Here is a 21,199-nt window from a genome sequence, read left to right as displayed (position 1 = left end):
ATATATTAGTCTCCTCTTTTTAATTCTATCTATCTTCAAACCTTGCCTCATTTATATCCTACAGTAAGCTAGTACTTTATTTTACAATGGGAACTCACTCTAAAAGAAACTTAAGTGACTACTAGATCATGGACAAATAAGTAACCATATGGCACCATCAATTTCATAGTGGTAGGCTGCTCAGACCAGCAGGCAAAGGTACAAAAAAAAAGTTAACAGATAAAGGTAAAAGCTATCCAAATTCAGAAGAGACAATTAGGTTCATCATTTTCGAGGTGATGATAGTTGCTGGTAAAGCATGCCTGAACCATGGAGCATTCTCCATTACCTGAAGTCTTTAAATCAAGACTCCAAAACAGTCTATAGCTCAAAAGAGAAACTGTAGGCACAGTGAAGAAATTATCAGGTGGGACTCTTTGACCCAAATTACCCAGAAGTTCAGATAAGAAGATTATAAGAGTGCCTTCTGCTCTTAAAATATAGAAATCTGTAAAAAAAGCTTTGTTTGTCATCAGGTCAAAGAACTGTACTGCAGAATGATTAGAAAATAAACCCTAATATGGGAAGATTTGCAGAGATTTTTGCCATCTCTAAGCAAGGAGATGCAGCAATTAAAGAAGGCAGATTTACTTACGTCTTGAAAAGCTCATAGAAGGTAAGCAAGCAGAAATCTTAAAAGAAAGAAAAATAACTTTTTCACAGATACTTAAATATGAAATTCATTGCTGTGGGATCTTGTGGGACTAAAATTATAACTGAATTTACAAAGAGATGAGATAGACATGGATAACAGTTCTGGCATTGGATCTATTCAAAATGACAGTCCAGATGTAACTTTGCATTTAGAAAGAATCTATGCTTGTTCTGCCTCACATATCCTTTCCCTAATAAAATTCCAACTGGCTGCTGTTGAAGAGATTATTCAAGCCTAGACAGACACTTCATCCTATATAGTACAGCAGTAACTGTGGTCTTATGAGTGGAGAAAATACACGGGAATTGGGACAGATGGAAATACTTTCACCACAAGACCCCACTGCTGTCCTGAGTTCCTTCCTCTCTGCTTGTTGGAGAAAATTATTCTTAAGCTATTTGGGGATACGTGTAACATACTGTTAGTAATACCAGCTTATAAAGCATTCATGAATACACAGAACGCTGGAAAAAAGTGCTTTCTTTCAAATAACTGTTTCCACAGGTGAAAGCAATACAAAATATAAAATATATATAGCCCCTTCTTACCTATCTCTATTCCTTCTTCCATGGAAGGGCGCCTTACCATATTTTAATTCCCTTAAGTTCAATTTCCACTCAAAAATCTGCATTTTTGAGTAAGATTATTTCTAAAAATACTTTCTTTTCATATGTAGTCTGTATCTTTAACAGAGTACATAATTTGATAATGTGATTGCTCAAACTGAATTGTTAACCAATTATCAGCTTACTCATCACACCTATAGCCATAGCTTTCTTGGCATTGTGTTGGGGGAACCTCAGGTCTTACTGGTTAAACAAGACATTATATGACAACTTAACGTAAATTAGCTTTGAAGAAGCAGTGATATACAGCTGAAGAATCATCAAGAAACAAAGGTAAAACAATAAAGCATCAAGTTTTAGTGAAGAGGTCTAAAGGAAGCTACAAGGATCGCTGTCAGAACTGGAATCATTTAACTGTGTGCACATGAACAAAATCCACGGATACTCAGACCTCAGGATAGAATATAATATAGAAGATTTTTGACAGATTAGAAATATGAGTATGAGCTTTCAAGTGGATTCTAAAAAAGGTCACAAATGGTTGAGTTTAATCTTTCATGCTAGACTGATCCACAGCTAACATCATTCCTGAAAGACCACCTATCTTCTCTCAAAGACGTTATTGTTTGAGACATTGAATTTGGTCAGTGTCAGCTGCTGATGAGTGCAACCTGGTCAGCCTGTTAAGAGTCTTATGTACATAGACTCTAGCTACTTACAATCAGTTCAGACTAGCTCAGTATCTGGGTGACCTAAAGGCGGGAATGATGACATGCTGTCATTAACCTTTTGTTCCTAGAGCACTGTGTTGAATGCTGTACCCACACGTTCTGCTTGCAGCCATTTTTACAGCATGCTTCTGTTGTACATAAGTAGGGTGGAGTTATCATAATCAGTCTAAAAGTAACGCGTGAATGGATCACTGCCTCCATTCTCTCACTTAGATGACAAAATGTAATAGTCTGATAATGTAAGAGCTGGAAGAGGATTTTTTTGACACAGGTGCAATCAACAGAATTATGAATTCATATAACGTGAAAGCAGGTAGACAGTGGGTGAACAGAGCCCATGTGAAAAACAGGGTGGGAAGTCTGGAAAGCTTTCTTTGTACTTTCCTTCCTCCAGAAGAAAAAAGAGTAAATAATCAAAAAGTAACAGTAGAACAGATTACCTAAGAAGGAATTGCAAAGAGAGGTTATTTCAAGGGAGAACAAAAAATAGAAAGTCTTTTGTGGAAAAAGCAGTTAGGTTGGTAATTGTCAGAGGAGTAGGCACTATAAAACCTAATTAATTATTAAGAAAAAATGTAAAAAGACAAATATGACTAAAGATGGCAGTTAAGAAGAGATACAGAAGACACAGAATGCTTTGAGATGCACAAAAAATACCAACCACTGAAAAGATGAAAAAGGCAAGGCTGAACATACGATAGGAATATACTGAGATGTAAAGATGAATGGGGGACATGACAATTGCAGAAGCACGAGAGTAAAACTCCATATTGCACAGCTGCCCCGTGGGCCATTTATTAGATATTCAAATGATAATATGTTTAGGAGAATGATAGAGAAACAGGTCTCAGTACTCTCCTTAGAGCTTATGACATGCAGAGAAAACGGCTGAACAAAATAAAAGAAGAAATTAGAGACACAGATATTGAAAAGAAAGTGAGATTGAAGTATCTCCCTGGAATGTGTTCCCACATGACATGTAGGAGAAGAAAGAAAACAGCAGATGATGGATAAATTGATTTAGGCTACAAGGAAGTCCAGAGATTTTATAACAGATGTCCTGCCAGAAGGAAGTAAGGACTACTGAAGGGTGAATATCTTCCTCTGAATGAACTCTCTTTTAGATATGAGTTGACCAGGCATTTTAGGAGAAAACCAGAATAACAGTGGAATGCTCAAACTAATACAATGAGGAGGAAGAATACAAGATGTGCTGTTTCTTTCCTTCTTGATCAGTATTTATCACTGTATATGCTTCTCCCATAGTGCCAAAACCACTAGCTGTCAACAAAATGGATTTAATATGAACAAGAAGAACAATTCTTCATGAAGGCAATTATACATTGATCAATATTCTGGATCCTTACAGCTGGAATATCTGAAGCAGAAGTGCATTGGCTCTATAATTGTACCTTGCTAACTAGGTAGTTTTTTTGTTTTAATTCAAAGTTCTTATTAACTTAATAAATAAGAATGACTAATTTTGTTCATATTCTATGTTATAATAGAAGAAGTGGTAACTGAGTAATTACATGTATGTAATTCTGAAATTAAATATATTACACAAATATAACAAGTATGTAAGTTCAAAACTATATAAATTGTAAGTAGGTGATTCTGTCTAACTTGTCTCACTTGTGAGAAAACAAGTTAAAATGGTACAGGAGTTTTTTAAAAGGTTACAGGACACATTCCATACAGAATGATCTAAAGAGTAACTTCTGTCAGTAGAGGCTTCGGACGATGTAACCTGCTCCACAGCTCTTGGAATTAATGCTGTCTGAATCTGTATTTGCCATGATTCTGTATATCAGATTACAATAATTGTTCCTTTTCCCTTCAACAAAGATACAAACCCCAAGTTATTTACAATATATTAAAACAAAATATACACACACAAAAGTATAAGAGGTGAGTAGCAGTGATAATTCACAACACTGGTACAGTTAGATCTACTGAAATTTCTAGGCGTTTTAAAATATTTTTCTTTAGACGTTACAAATACTTTAAAATGTGTTATGAAGTATTACAGTATTATGCAGTACTGTGTATTCTTACAGTATTAACACTAAGCAAGGTTATATTATTTGTTCTTTTACCTTATGTACATGGATTGCCATAAACATATTGCATTGCCTCTAGTTTTCTGGATAGTTATTAATTACCTCCCTATTTTCAAATTTTACTCTTAAGAATTATAATTTTTCCTCAGATGATCATTTCAACTTTCTACTGAAAATGAAGCAGCTACTTAAATACGAAATCAGCTACTGAGAAATTTTGTGTTTACCAGCTATGTAATGAAAAGAGAGCTTTTGAAATTGTTTTCTCTGCACATACATGAATACTTACAAAGCATTAGACTCTTAGGCTACATCAGGACTCATTCTCCAAGTACCTTTATTAATGATTCATGCAGTGGAAATCTTGAGTCTCAGCTCCATGACCTTCTTTACAGAAGGAGAATTTTGAATTTGTGGATAATTTTTTTCAGGTAACAATTTGGGTCTGCATGCTTACTGCCTTCTCTCAGAACATTCATCTTTCTCATGCTTTACTTTGTTACATTTTTTTACGGGTTTTAATTTTTTTCTAAACAAAAGCATGTTCTATAGAGGTACAAAAGAGATATTTTCACTCTTCACCTGAAGAGCTATTATCCTTAACAGTTTATTTTTAAATTGCTTTTAAAATGTTTTCCTTTCTTAAAGCTTTCTCAGAAAGAAACACTGCCAGAGAACAGCACCTTCATGAATCTATTTGGCAATCTATTTCTCAGTATAAATTAGCAGAGGGAGGGAGATAACCGTTAAGAAAAAAATAAAATTGTTTCTATTTAGTGCTCACTAAGATTATAGGATAGCTGAGATTCCAGGTATTATTACTTAATGAATATCACTGTCAGATCAAAATCTCAGTATATTTTGTCTGCAGTCTTCAAAAGTGTTTTAGTTATTTATGCTTCTGAACCTGACAGAAAGTTAGCAGACCTTACATTCTGGGTCCACGCAGCCACTTTTGAAAACATCTTCCATGATCATTAAGTAGATACGTTTTAACTTGGCATATTAATTTTTCAATATAATTACAATCCTTCTTTAATAAATATTCCAAGCAGGCAGAAGAAGTGTCCATTTTGCTTAAAAGCAGGACAGTTGAATTCCACCAGCAAGTCTTCTGCTAATGCACTCAGTGACTTCAAAATGGTTACTAAAGCCAGTAGTTTCCAAACCCAGCAGCTAAATTAAGGCATTAAATTAAAAAACTTCAAGGACAGATTTACATTGACTGTAGGAGGCTCTGAATCAGTCTGTAAATGGCGGATTAGTAAAATGTGCTGAATGTTTGCACTAATTGCTTAAGTCAACAACAGATGACAGAGTTGGCATCTGTGGACATAAGGCCACTCCTTCATATATCCAACTTTAGATGCGTAAGTATGAACATCTGAGCTCAAGTTTTGCACCCCAGTTTTTCATTCAGTAAAATGAATCTGAAGGAAACCCTGTTTTCACTTCTTATAGTGAAGATATTATTAGTGATAGATAGTGTCACAGGAACAACTGCACACATGCAACCTCCGTTCATCCCCTGCGAGCCTTGTCAGTCTCAGCCCTCCCTTCCTCTCTGCTTCAGCCTCTGCATGCCCAGCTTCAGTCCCTGGGCTCCTCCTCACTGGTAACTGCTTTCATCCCCAAACCAGCCCCTTTACACATATCCTAGGTCCCAGCCCCCCAACCCAACAATCCTAAGCTATATTCCTGCTCAATTCTCTCCCCCTATACTTCCTAGCCTCAAAACAAATTTGATGTCCCTGTTCCACACCTGGGAATACGGGTCCAGAACCAATAAGAAAAAGGTCACCAGGTTTTCCAGTAGAAGAAAACAACATCCTTATTTTTGAAAAGATCGTAACTATTTTGGCTGAAAGTTTCCTTTTCTCTCATACACACATGCACACACACACAAACACAAAAAAGTTGTAGGATAGGCAATTATATTTTGCATGAGTGAATTCAAATTATACTAGAAAGATTGTATCGGGAAAAGATATAAGTAACTGAAACCAGGACTTTATAATAAGCCTGATGAGACAGATTCATCAAGAAAATTTGGGACTGTGAGATGGGGAAGGCGAGTTGGGCCTGGAATGTCAGAAAGGGCTCAGACTATCTGGGAAAGAGAAATGTTAGGTAACATTAATAGGTGCACTGCCAGCTCTGCCTATGAAGCACAGAAACATAGGCAATATCATTGCAGAAAAACAGGTAACTCCAGTGCTTGAGTACTAGAAAGGAGCAAATGATAAATATTACACAAGAACATGATTAATGCTTTAGTGATCATCTGGAAAAAGAACTCATCCAGCTGAATACAAATGCAAATTGAGGACATATGTATCACTAAAATTGCCTGAGTATAATAGTACTTTTTTATTTAAGTTCTAGTTGTATCAAAGCCTATTTAATATTAATGATATATTTTGAATTACATTTCTCTCTTCCTTTTCTGAAGTGTGCTGCAGTAAAACAAAACAAATGAGCTTACTGGTGCTGCATTTCTGTGCTCTGAGGAAACTGATGCTGTTCAGTGCCAGCTATTCCACGAGTAACTGCACGTACAGTACAAATAACAAAATAAGTATTATTGCCTTAATGCATAATGAAGATCCATTTCTGACCATTTTCCGCATAGACCATTTGCCTAATGAAATCAGTCTTCCTTCCTCTTCAAGTACTGCTTTGTATCAACATGCTTGGAGTAAAATAGCCTTTTCACTGCTTCAGACCTCTCCCTCTCTTTCATTACCACAATGTTCAGTCATAGTGCAAAACATACTCAGCCTTACAGACAGTCTGGTGCTGAAGTAAAGTATCCCAAATGTTTAGCTGTATGACAAGTTCCACAACTGAACGCTATACAGTTAAGCAAAATTGTATTAGACTGCTCATATGTTGATTTGGACAGGGATATTCAAAGTCTACTTTGCCTGCAGCACCAAAGACAGAAAAAAAAAGATTTCAAGACATAAACAAGCTCAGGAGGAAGCATTCCGGCACACATTTTGCCACATACTAATCACTGATGGTATGTCTATCACTATTTGGGAAATGCCTACGCTAGGATGGAGGGCTACATTCTGATCTTTTTAGGCATCTGCAATCTGAAAGCAGTGGCGTTACAGCAATTTAATTGACATGAATATGTTTCTTTGATTCCAAAAATAAATAAAAATATATATCCAAATATACAACCCATCTGTGGAAGTATTAGTACTTGACTTTGAAACTGACAGTTAATGTGCAAAATTACAGTTTTTCTCAACTGTTTTTAGTGGATATATTTTCTTTCTTAAATTTAAAACTAACCAACCTTCCCAGTCAGCTTTGAAAGATCATCTCCTCCCATTATCTGCATATCTTGCATAGACTGATCATTCTGAAAGAAGAAAGACAAAATTTTGAAATTGAATGTATCTGCATAAAATAAAAGTATAAACACATTAACATTTCTTGGATTTTTCACAGTCTTGGCTACCAATATTTTATAATGACTATTAGTACCGGTGTTTGACAGAAACATACTGTGGCTTGTTCTTGTGCCATCTATCATCTCCTGGTTAACTACCACTAAGCTCCAGGCTTTATTGACCTAAAAAAAAGCCATATCTTTATTTTTTTTAAATAAATTATGATCCTTGCTATTTCTTAATATGACAAGTGTTGAGTAACATATTTGTTCCTTTCACAGTGGAAAACACTTGACTAAACACTTAAAAGTACTTTTTTTTTTTTGGAACAGTCTTTATAAACACATAAAATGTGCCTACCTGTGTCACTCCCTGTCAGGACTCAGCTATTTTAGAATAAATTCACTTAGGGTTTTTTTTCTGGAAAAAAGGTTTGCAAAAGTTATCAGTTGCTATTAACAAAAGGTTGGGCATATAATTTCAAGGGCTTTGGTTTTTGCTTTTTCAGCTAACTCAAAGATGAAATCCTTGAGGTCAATTCAATAAAACATAATACTGTCAATCAGGTCAAACTGATCCAACAACATAATATGTTTTGATTTTCCTGGTAGAAAAGCTTTATTAACAAAATCAGTAAAATATTCTCTTTTGATAAAATTGTTTTACAGAAATTTCTAGTGTAAAGTCATTCTGATGAAAAATTCTCAAATGGGTCTAGTTCAAATTCATTAACAGTAGCAAAGATAAGATCACGTAAGGGAGACATATGGAAACCCTACTGTTAATAGACGACAAAGAGGCCTTAAGGAAGGCCCAAATTAGGAAAAAAAAAAAAAAAGTCAGCATCAGGAAGTATGAACATTCCGGAGAAAACAAGAGCAAAATTAATAAATTTAGTTAATGGAGTTTTTGCAAAATTGGTGCATTTTCAAATCTAATCTCCCTACCCACAGGGAGACTAGGTTAATCCAATTTTAATAATAGCTGCAGTACCTTAATGTGACACTGTAGTTTACTAATAATATCAGAGAGCTTTAGCTTTACCAAAACCCACCAAGTATGCAATTCTTGAATATTTTGCTTTTAATTCATAAATAAATCAAGGGTTTTGAAGTCAAATATTTTTCCACAAATAAATAACAGGGCAGCAGAACTTAAAAGACACGGGAGGATTTACTGGTGGACTAAGGGGTTTACAGCTCTTCTTCTTCCCTCAACAGCAGCCGCAGCAGTAGTGGCACGCGCATGCCTGCCCCACGATGCAGCACGGGCTGCGTGTCTTGGTAGTCCTTCCCTTCCTGACGGAATTGCGCCAGCCGGCACTCATGGCCTGGGCGAACGCCAGGGACTAGAAAGGCATCTTTGCGGCCACTTGATCATAAGCAATGTGGCAGTCCTAGGAATTATTCATGGTCTCCAAGGGAAAGGATTGTCTAAATTAACATACCCTTCCTGAGCAACTGTAAAGGTCGTAGCATTGCCCAGCTGAAAATTTCTGCAGGTCCGCCTGCTGCACATCCACCAAAAGACTTCCTCTTTCTGTTTCCTAAAAACTCTTACGCTATGGCTTTGGAAGAGGTCTTTGGCAGCCACTGCCTTAAAAGACAATTTTAGACCTGCCTTCACGTTTTCTGCACTGGATCTAGGAGCTTTAGATCCTCTTCATGCTGCTCTGATTCGTTTCCTGGGAAACAGGGCTACAGCAGGAATGAAGGTTGCATCCCGTATGCGTTCTAATATAAGTTTCAACATTTATTTTGTTTTTGTAAAGAACAATAGAAGAAACAAAGCAAGCAACTAATTCCTCAGAAGATTATCTTAAAATTAAACAAAAAGTCAAATACAGAACATTTTCAAGTTTAGGCTTAAAAGCATAAGCCTTTTTTGTTGTAGAGCCAGCTAGGTCATTCAAAAGTCGGGGACGTATTCAGGTCAACACTAGTATAAGACTGTAAAAAGCAGAAAGATTGTTTCCAGTGTCTATCAGGGCATGTGTAACCAAGATGGTGACAAAAGATTTTTCCATTTCCAAATAAGAAAAGACAGAATTTCAGTAACTTAAAAAAAACAACACGCAGGAATTACTGAAGGGTCAGTTTGCCCTTGGTTGCTCGTTGAAAAAAAGAGAAAGAAAAGATAACAGTGAGGTGCAGGGACTAATGAATGAGATTTTTTTTTTAATTAAAAAAAATCTCTTTCAGTAGACTTGCAGCAGCACTGCTTCCTTTGCACTTGGTATTTCTGGCTGCAGCTGAAAGGAAGACGCTAAAATAGCATCTTCATTGCTGGCGAGCGGTTAAGCAAACACAAAGGCCATTGAGAGCCGGGGGATTAGAGCGGCCCATCAATCTGCGTATTCACACACTGGCGGCTGTGCCACAACTGCACACAATTATGTAAATCCCTGTGTTCTCGCTGGACAACCATTGCTGTCAGAGGACAAGACTGAGCCTTCACTGTGCCTAAAAACCACATCAAAAATACAACTCTGAACCCTCCAGTCATGGTGCATTCATGAAATAACAGAAAAAAATGACTTGCATCACACAGCAGAACAATTCTATTTCAGAACAAAAATCTGATCATTGATTTTATTGCTATTATTAGAAATATCTCCACATTCATCAACCGACTCATGCTGTAAAATACGTAACTGCCAAACAGCAAGATTCAGTACCACAATGTGACATTGCAGTTATCATAATGTTCATGTATAGAGAGCGAGTTTGCACACTATGGTTGCCATAGGAACCTCTCAATGCTTTTTTTCTAATTTCTCAGTTTATAATTTCAAAATAACATTGCACTAAATGTTAAGTATGAAGTACAATAGCTGTCAAAAAGAAAAAAACCGGAAAAAATCGATTCATTCAGGACTTCTTACTGTCAGTTCAGAACTGTGTGTTTAATTTTCACAATCTCAGTCGCTCAGGGTTTCTTTCTTTCTCTGGGAGAGGTTCCATAGATTGACAGCACAAAACCAATATCACTGAGTCCCTCCCTGGGACTTACCATAGATGCAAAGACACGAATTAAAGGTTCACCTTCAAACTCTCAAGACTCCTCACAGTACTTACTCTCTAACATCCCTATACCCTATTAACACTATTTTTGTAGTTAAATGCTCACGACTAAACATAATGTTCCAGACAGAGACATATTAAAAACACACTGCATTTTGATTTATGTAGCACAAATTGTATTGCAGCTGCTTCTGAAGAATCATGATGCATGTCATCCTTACATCTCCTCCCAACCTATATTAAATACCTACATTTCTGATTTTTTCTGAACTTAATAAATTTGTACTTTTCTAGGACAAGTCTCACTTCTGTTTTTGCTTGCTGTTGTACCATGCGTAGTGCTTTTTCACTTCTTCATCTTTATTTTATTTTATTTCATGCAGACCTTGTCAATGTACATCTTGAAATCCTAGGAAAACTTAATGAATGAAAGTTAGAATGTTGCTATTTCCACCTTCTCTTCTCACAGCATGCACGATAACACTTTGTTTGACTTTCTACACTGATTGGAAGTATAGATATTTAAATTCCATCTATACTAAGTCATGTCTTTTGAACTGGGTGGGGCACAGAAATATTACATCTCTTTTACATCTCCTGAGATCAACACTTGGACACAGTTCAAGTTACATGTGAAATGAGTTGGGTGGTCTTAGGAAAATTTATTATAAACAGCATTGCTCATCCGAAAATTGCACCAAACTGTGAACATCTGTTACTCTTCTAAAGGAACAGAATCTGGAGTACATTAATACCGGACTCAGGGAAACAAAGATTCTTCAATCATGGCAAAAAGGACAGTTCTAACAAAGCAGTTTAAATGCACAACTAAATTATAAAATACGGTCACCAGGACATTATCACACATCATTTGCACACTTCATACATAATCTCTTGAAAAAAACATGATTACCTTTCTACTCCCCAAATTCATCAGGCAGACTCCTAAGACAGAAGGACCTGATCACCAGGCCTGTGCCACTCGCTTTGTGCCACTACAGTGGCACAGCAGATCTGCCAACCTGAGGATTCTCATGAGGACAGCTCCGCCACCTTGCACCCTCACCTTATCTCCTACGACTGGATATTCCAGCAAGGCTTTGACCCCAAGAAGGGATTGACAGACCATCAGTTGCAGTTGTCCCTGGGAACCTCAAGCACTTGAACATGCAGAGTATCTGTAAGGCTTTCCTTATCCTCCCCTCGCCCCTAGGTGAAAAAGTGACTTTATGCCGCCTTTTCTTACCTGGGTAAACGGAGTACAACATGAATTGTTGCCTGTGAGGTTTCTGATTTATACCCACAATTGGCACAGTATGAAAAGCAACAATCAGGCACCACTTCCCCAAGAGGCTTAGTCTGACATATCCACTAACGCAGAGGGGAGTTTAATCTCCATGCTCACTTAGGCCTCACTTTTTATTTTACCATTAAGACTACTATTAACTGAACGTGATCTATACTACTTCTATTCTAATAGGGTGACCCATGATCTTGACATCTTGAAACATCTTCATTAAAGATAGGATTACTCTGCCCCTAATTTAGGCTTCTAAAAGTCAGACATCTAAATCTATGCTACTCATCCTGGCTTCCTTCATAATCAACAGAGAAAACAAGATATTTGCAGAAGGCAATTTATTTCATCCAAAGATAGGTTTCTATGATAGGTCAGGTAAATCATCTATTTCACTATACAAGAAATCTACAGCAAATAACTTACACTTAGATGCCTATCTGTCAGACATCTGAAATTAGGTTAGATGGATCCCAACCTAAGAGACTGAGATCACCAATTTTTTTACTACAAAGTTCACTGAGCACTCAGAAAGAAATTATTTTCACATCTACCACAGGCACACAGGAAGCACTTATCTTCACTATTTGTCATTAGTAACATCCTGACATACCCACTTAGGCTCTGTCTCACACAGACCTCTCACATAATTCCCCTCATTACCACCACAGGATATTTTGCTTGCGTGTTTACTCAAAGGTTTAATTTTAATCTAGTTGAAAGTCACTTGAAGAGAGATTTCAAAAGACACAATCAATCTAATACTTTTTCCCATTTATGTCAATAACAAATATCTGCAACCAGTCTTCACAGATTCAGAAGTGGTTTTACAGTGATGACACAAACATTTTGCAGTTAGGTATCTTAGTTGTATGTAATATTACACTGGAGGATTAACAGGGTTCTGCAGTCTAAACTTCTTGGTACAGAAATGTAAATTTACCTATTGAGTCTACTCACTAAATAATGAAAACAATTGGATTTTTATGTGTGAGGTGTTCATGACCATCAAGAATGGAGTCTTACTGACCCTAACTAAAATTTTAACTTGAGTGTGACACTGGAGGAAGGATAGCAACTGGAGAGGCTGTGCTTAAAAACAGTGCCTTTGAAGGTACTCCGAACAGCTGCATTTTGAGTGGCACTGAGGGAACAAGGTGGACGGCATTAAAGCCAAAGAGGACATGACATTAGCCAAAGTAATGAATGAGGAGGATGTGAACAAAATACTTGGTAGTTCACAGAATAAAGAAAAGCTGAGACTTTGAAACGTCACATGGACAGAATAGATGCATGAAACAGATAAATGATTTCAAAGACATGGCTGTGTCAAAGGCAATGGCTAAAATACACTGTTGAAACCGAAACTGAAAATGACAGAAAGCCCAAGCAGAACTGTATACTCTGGCAAACAAAATAACATATACTACAGTTACATTTTTCAGTTAAGAAAAAACATAGGGCTCAGATGAAAAAAGAAACAGATACGAAAAGAAATTACTTTTGAGTTAATATCTTTCAAGCACGAAACCACAGAAGCAATGTCCCTTACACAACTTCTAAATAGAAAATTACTGCTTCTGTGTGACTTAGCTGCATCACATTGATTCATAATAAGACGGAGCTTTCTGCATTTAAAAAATAGCATCGTAGAGACTAATTGTGGGTGTTTGTAGAGTTTAGATTGCTATATCTGCAATCATAAAAGTTTCTGTTTTGAAATTATATACTGTTCAGTAATTATATTCTGCTTCATGACCATGCTCTACCATCTCAGTCATGAACGTAATAATCACAATGAAAATTTTGATATTCTAGTTTGGATGCAGACACTCTGATACAAAACTTAAATGCTTTGCAGCCTGCCCTCTCAGAAGTTCTTGAATATATGAATATGATGGTCTGAGAAATGTCAGTATGGAATCTACATCGTTACTAACCAATTTTGACTACTGAGTAAAATCAAACTGACATATATAATATACAGGCTATGCAATTATCCTCAGTATATCAGCAGAACTAAGAAGAACATCACCGGAGTGGTAATGTGTTGTACTCACAAGCAATATATACTTGAACTGATAGTAATTGGGGTTTCTTCTCTAAAGAATGACACTACAAACAAAGGACCTCAAGGGCATAGGTCAAAACATGGATTGCCATGGTCCTCATGGTAAGAAAGTAGAAGGACTACATAGTTCCTAGCAGCACTAAGAGGACAACTAGTACTGTTAAACTGAAGACTTGTGCAAGTGAATGGGAATGATGTGAGACCCTCCCTAGTAAGGACTGGCAAGCATGCCTTCCCTTCCTCACAACCAAATCTATTCCCAAGCGCAGGCTGCAACCTCCAGGGCACACTCACATTCAAAATAATTAAGTGCAAGGTCACTGAGATGTCTGCAGGAGATGATTTGAATACCCTACAAACAAGTCACCGATGCTGAACCAACTAGAAATCTAGTAGGAACTCTAGCATACACCCACAGTCAGAACGCCATCTATCCTGCAGGAACAGTTCAACTCCATCTGCCACTTAATGCTAAAGGTACATTTACACTGAAGTACTGAGAGTTTAATACACCTGTATTAGCTTTAAAGTTGAGGCTACAATGCCTTCCAGAGCTGCTTGGTAACTAAATCACTGACTATGCTGTGCTGAGATCGCTGTTACTGCTATTATTGCCAGCATAACCTCAGACAGTCAATTTGAAACTGGTGTAGGTATATCTATCTGAGCTCCACTTACTACAGTATAAGGGGTACCTTTACACCTCTATGGTTAGATCTCTATTATAACTACTTTGAAGTTTTCATTTATTTTCTATTCTTCTTCCTCCATGTTGTCAGTCCTTAGCAGAAAGGACCACAGAGGTTTGGAAGTGCTTCAAAATCAAGCGAGCTTATCCAGCTCTAGAGAAGGCCAGAGTTTCACAAGGAAGAGGTGGGCTTTGGACAGAATAGCACAAGCAATTACGTTACTGTAATTCAGCAGGGTACAACTCATCAGCTGACAGGTGGTAACGCATGTACATGTTTCTTCCCTACTATAAAGGCAAAGTAGATCCCTTAGCTTAAACAACCCTCAGAGCAACAGTAAACTATTAAACTTAGTAAACTGGATTGTTTGCAATCATCTGTTCACATATTCAGTTATTTATTGCATAGCAAGACTCTGCATGCCTTCTCCTTATTTTTTCCAAAGAAGGTAAGGTATCTTGCAATAGACATAAATACCTAAGAAGAAACCCAACTCTCACTGTAAAGAACCACACTGTATATGTATAGTTAACTTTTCTCACCACACTGAAAACAGGGAACAATTATTTATTCTGAATTTCTATTTAAAATACTAATGGAACTAACTAAAATGAGTGCAATGTCACTAAACATACTGCCTTTTTATTTATTTTATCTGAAAACTTAAAAAGTACAACCCTTTCTAAGTGCCGTAACACTGAAGACCAGATTTATAGCATTATTATCTTAATTAGCCATGTGCAAGACTGAATTTCTTTTGGTTTGCTTATTTCACAAGTATTTCAGCAACTGACAATATTAAGCTGTGAGGTGTATTTAGATTTCAGTTACACATTTGTATTTTATGACAGCAAGAATAAAGCGAAATGGAACATTCTGATGGTTTTGCTGGCGAATGAGTGAGCAAGAGAAAGAGACAGCCAACTTCAAGGCCTGGTATTTGCAATGCACTACCCAAAATGGGAGCTGCAGGTACTCTGATCTTTTCAGGCTCAGATGACTGTCTCTAAAGGAAAAAATTATACTAAGAGAGTGTTCCCTTTTTATTGGAATATATGGGTAAAAAATATGTATCTTGTCACACAGAATAACTTTAATAGCCAGGAGGATCTGTCTTGTAAACAAAACATAGAAATACAGGTGTTCAGCAATTTTATTAAAGCTTAGTTTGCATAAGATATTTTCTATAATATAATGCAAGGTAGCTCAATTTTGGCATTGCTTTGCTCTGGCATTTAATTATTTCAGCTCTCTTTCTTCTTTGCTTGTGCCATACAAAGCTCATCTGTTTCACCTTTAAGCTGTTTCTTAATAGAATCTGTCTGTCAGTCAGTCATTCCTTCCCTTCCTTGAGTACTCCAAAGGCTGACAGGGGTTAATGGGCTCAAAGATATTAAGGTCCTATCAGTTTTATGAAAATAGGCATAAGGGGAAACAGATACTCCCTCCCGTGGAGGGAAGCAACAAGAATAAGCTCAGCCGTCATTACAAACTGGAAAATCCACACTGAAATGAAATGGTATGAACCTAACCAAATGAAAAGCTTCAATTAAGAGTTCATGATGTAGATACTAAAAAATTCATCCCCTATAGGGGATGCTTGAGTGTACATTTTCTGATGTCCAGTAAAGCATAAATTACCTTTTTCCCCTCCCAGTTAAGGCATTCATAACTCTCGTGTATTCTCCAATGTCCAACAAAGGTGAATTCACATGCAGTGCAAATACAGTTAAGTTAAAAATTCAACCAGCCACACAATGCAAATCCTTTGGAAATAAGAGTTCTTTGGATGAGGTATTCACATACATTTTTGTTTGTTTTGGTTACTTCAAAGTTCTGGATACTTTATACACTTTCCTACCCTTAGGATAAAGGGGGTGAAGTGTCTTATACAGTTAATAGCTCTCTACGTTGAATTAGACCGAGCGAGAGCAGGTCCTTCATTCCTCATCAGTTTTACAACTAATAGATGTAAATGTAGAACCAAAGTCTGTCCTTCACACACAGACACACAGCAACAAAGGCTGTTTTGGCCATAAGAAGCCAATTAGGAGATGGGCATGCAAGATCTCCAAAACAAGTAAGAAATCCTGAATGAGATGCTGCATATATGCAGATGACGTTCTCCGCACATGTCCCGCAGAACCAGCACTTTCTAGGAAAATGAAGTTTTTGTTCACCTAAGGTTTCGGGCAGATAAAGCAGTAGCATCCAGAAAAAAATCAAGAGGTATGCTAGCCTCCATGGAATCAGGTCCATTAATCTGTTTTCTCCAGTTTGAATATTCTATCTGTCCTTAAAACTAAATTTCCCCTTTGCCATTAGAGGACTGTCTACAGTCTCATTCTTACCAATCCTCACCAAAAAATGCACACAGTAATGCAACAGGAACATACCAAAAATACTTGCTATATCTGGAACCGAGTATACTTTTCCAGAGATAGGATTGAAAAGTTTTACTTTGTTACATAGTCTATCTCCTTTGAGAAGAGGAGAAATTGACATTTTTTAGTTTTCTTCTTGATAAATATAACTTTTTCTTACTGACAGAGAAATGTGTGCACACTAAGGAGCTCATTTAAAAAATTCCTACCATGTTGTAATTATACTGGTCAATAACTCAATGTGATTGTTAAATGATATACCATGTTGTCCAGGCTCCATTATTTTTCCAGGTGTTATATCCCTTTGCAAGCAGTTTCACCTGTGAGAAGCAGGACTGCTTTGAGTGTACTTGTATCAGCAGCAGAAACAATGTAACGACATGAACAGAGAGAAGAATGGTCAGAATTATCTCTCAGCTAGGACTGAAGTGTAGCCTTACACTGTGAACCACAGGATTCTGAAAAACAGAAGTTTTAAGTAGAATGACATACCTACTACTAAGAACATATGTGCTAGGGCCAAATATTTATGGCTGCAAATTGTTTATACTGTTTTATTTTGCTGGAGGCATATGTTCAACACTATATTTGCACATATTAATAAATTCTGTATATATATTCAAATAAAAAAACATTTCTAAAAACCAGACTGCATACATGATCTAGCCCTGTCAACCTGTAGCAGGCAAAACTCTCCTTAAAATCTTTGAACAAAGATAAGCTTCAGTTATATTGGCATAAACATTAAGTATTTCCACCGGAAAAGGGCCAGATTGTTGTAAACGACAGCAGTTTAGACCAGTTAACTTGGCTAATATGGATTACAGACAATAAATTATTTCTATGTATACATATTTCTTTCTGTTTTAGCAATTGTTTTATATATTTGCTTGGTTAAATTGATTACTTTGTTTAAGAATGAGGCACTAAGATTTCAGCACCACATACTCATATGCCTCAAACAGTACCTGCACTTTTAAAAAGATCAGCAACAACTGAAATCAAGAACAAGTAATATAGAACTTTTTGAATCATACATCAATCAAAAATAAAATATATCTCCAAAATTCAGGTTAATTTCCACAGAGTCTAGTCTGGGGCTTTCTTGTACTATAACTTTTTATTCTGTAAAATAACATGTAAAAAGTAAGTATAAAGACTGCATAGGTTCCAGGATGAGAAAAGGTACTAAAAATTGAACAAGGCTGTTCACGCAAAGTGAGATTCAGACCACATATTTTGTCTCCAGAGATAGGAGGCAAGTCAAATTCAAAATTTACAGGCAAGAGAACAACTTAGTAAGTGTACTCTCCAGAACTGCCTTAATCCTAGTCATGCACTCAGTTTGGACTACCAGGTGGCACTGGTGGGAGTTTCCATCTTTTGCGATAATAAATTGATTAATAAAAGCACACGCTCACAGAATAGGAGACTTGGGCTTCTTTTCTTCCTTAGTGCTCAGGAGACTGCCATAAGCAAAAGCGTATAGGAGAAGTCTTCCTCCTGTGTCTATGCAGATAGTAAGGCAAAAATCATGGAGGACATCAGCAAGCTACGGCTAACTAGCCTGGACTCAGCTAGGAAAAGGACAATTCTAATTCAGCTCCATGTTTCCTGGAATATCTGTCTTTTATCCACTTACTATGCAGCATTAAAGGCATGAACATTACAGCAGCAGGACTTGAAGCCATGTTGCCCAGCATCAATGGAGGGTCCTGGTGTGCCAGCTGGACACTACTAGATCCTACTTGTACCACGTTACCCATCTTTTTGATTGTGGTGTTGAGTATTGCACAAAAGTAAATTAACACTGTGAGAAATCATATAGTCAATTGGTAGCTCTGTACCTAAGAACCATCTGTCCCCTGGGGGTTCCTGAAAACACAAGAGAAAATAGCCTTCTCTAGACAAAGTATTAACCCCCTGACCCTGACAATCAGTAATTTCTAGGATTTGGTGATACACGGAAGGCAGCAGAAGAATCTTCAAATCTGTCAAATAGCCATAGGCTGAGACAACACACAGAAGGTGAAAGCAGATTCTCAAGAGACAAGATTGATAAAAACCTCAAATACTTAATCCCTTCCAACAATCTGGAGTCTAGCGTACCATTGGCTCAGTGGCACTGCCTTTCACATCACTATGACATTTAGTCCCTTGGCTAGTGACGACTAGGACAATTTTAACAACACACATATCCTTAGTGAATTTTCTTGCAAGGTTATTTTACAGTATTCTTTTGCTAATGAAATACCGTAACTTTCATTTAGCAAACACAAACTAAAAATAATTTTGCATTTGTCATACAGATAAGGAGTGCAATAGTACAGTATTTCTTGTTATTGCCATATTCATGTAAAGCATCATTTTTGCTTTATGCCTTACAGCATCCCTGGGGTGCGGCCCTGCATGAACATCACACATGCTATGATCTGTTTTAAGAAATAGCATTTAAGAGATGCCAGTAGAACACAATCATATAATTCGTTGGGAAAATTAGAACCCTCGGGCTTCTTTTAATTAATTTTGCCCCATTCCAGATCTTAATTAAAAAAAACCACACACTAAATGGTATTATTAGTATCCAAGTAAGTAATCAAGGTGATATTTTGCCAATGCATAAATATGTCACAGTACTTTCAAACTTGCCAGACCTTATTTGTGAAACAGGATTAAAAACCATCCTATTCTGCCCCTTTCTCATAAATAAGGGCCTGTCTCCCTGTCACTGTAAAAAATCTATGAAGCAGACTGAAAGTAGGAGAAACAATAATATCTAACAGTGACATATAGTATTGCTGCAAATGTCATAATTTAGTGGTAGCTTGGCCGCATTTTTTGGCAGAATATGAAATAAAATATTTTACTAAAACTGAACATCAATTTTTTAGGCTTTGTAACAAACCACTGTTTTACAACAAATGTTGTATCCAGGGGAACTTTAAAATCTAACTCCTTGAAAATATCACCTCTTGAATGCTTTTAATGAAATCCCTTGATACTTTGAATCTGTTCTAAAACTGAACAATTTTAAAAACATCTACGGTCTCAAATGTTAAGATGTTCCAGAAGCTGGGATTGCTTAAAAATAAGCCATGAAGAAAACACATAAAAAAAAGAGTTTAAGAAAAAAGAACTTGAGATTTAAAAGTCTATTTACAGATAGTAGCTGTGCCCTCTGTAACATACTATAATCTAGAACGTGTATTTCAATTAGGAAAATATTTTTCAAGTGAAAACATTACAGCTTGTTACAAAACTGTGACTCAGGGGGAGACAAATTTCTGTAGAAAGATTAGAGGAAACTTCTCATGGACATGGCATTAGATCTAAAGTTCAGAAGCACAGAGTGTCAACCAATATTACATGAAAACTAAGTTAGAACTGTAATTTTTTTTAGGTTAGAAAAAAGAATCCCACAGCTAAAAATCATGAACAAGTATGAAGGAAGGCACTACCTAAGTAGGGAAGAATAGATAAAAATGAAAAGTATCTTGATGAGGCAAGTAACTACTTGCTTTATGCCCCATAAATATCTTAAAACAGTGTTTAGATACTGCTGGAGAGCTTTTGTACAACTCGCTACCACTCTGCTTCCATTGCCACATCTGTTCTCATTCTGTCCCCATGGCAATCAGACTGCTTCCTACTCAGTTCTCCCCTGGCTGATCTGTTTGGTTCTCCCAAATCTTTTATGTGAGTCACTGCAACACTTACTCATACTTTAAAAAAATCTCTAAGAATTCAGATGGTGTGAACATATTTAAGTGGTGTGTAGGTGTATTATCTGATGCATACAGACAGAAAGAACACCTCTCTATGAGTAAGTTTTACATTACAGATAAACTATATAAACTGACTGTACGGTAGGCTTGTTATGACCTTTCTTGAACTATGCCCACCAATTAACGCCTACTTATATTATCAGTAATACTTCAAGCCTTGAAGCTGTATCCAACAGGAAAATACTAAATGCTTTAATTAAAATAACTTAAATTAGAAACACTTTCTTCCTCTTTATGCTCAAGACAGCCTTAAGCGAGTGATGAATTTAAGCTCTCATATCTCACGACTCTGCAACCAAATTAAGTGGAAGCTTTAGATCCCTAGGAAGAAGAGCATCTGCTTCCAGACCTGGAAAGGTCTGAGACACTGAACCTTAAGGTGACATTTTATTACATACAGCACAGCCTTCTCCAGTTTGCCTTAAAGTATTAGGAAAAGTAGGCCAGTTCCCTAAAAATAATTAGGGCTGAAATACTCCATGCTCCCCC

At 36.8% G+C, this 21,199-nt stretch overlaps 1 protein-coding gene across 3 annotated transcripts in view; it reads right to left on the bottom strand.

Moving 5' to 3' along the window:
- The window catches only part of PRTFDC1 (phosphoribosyl transferase domain containing 1), a 50,266-nt gene that overhangs the window by 13,644 nt on the left and 15,423 nt on the right, over window positions 1-21,199 (bottom strand). For 2 of the 3 annotated variants that reach the window (XM_068934548.1, XM_068934549.1), the window contains exon 4: window positions 7,365-7,430. The exons of the other annotated variant lie outside the window; for it this stretch is intronic. In XM_068934548.1, the coding sequence (XP_068790649.1) occupies window positions 7,365-7,430 (66 nt within the window). The remainder of the gene's footprint in view (window positions 1-7,364; window positions 7,431-21,199) is intronic. 3 annotated transcript variants of the gene reach the window in all.

This window comes from Struthio camelus, chromosome 2, assembly GCF_040807025.1.
Source record: "Struthio camelus isolate bStrCam1 chromosome 2, bStrCam1.hap1, whole genome shotgun sequence".
Taxonomy (NCBI): domain Eukaryota; kingdom Metazoa; phylum Chordata; class Aves; order Struthioniformes; family Struthionidae; genus Struthio; species Struthio camelus.
The sequence above is the reverse complement of the archived record's forward strand: the minus strand, read 5'-3'. Positions and strand labels throughout refer to the sequence as shown.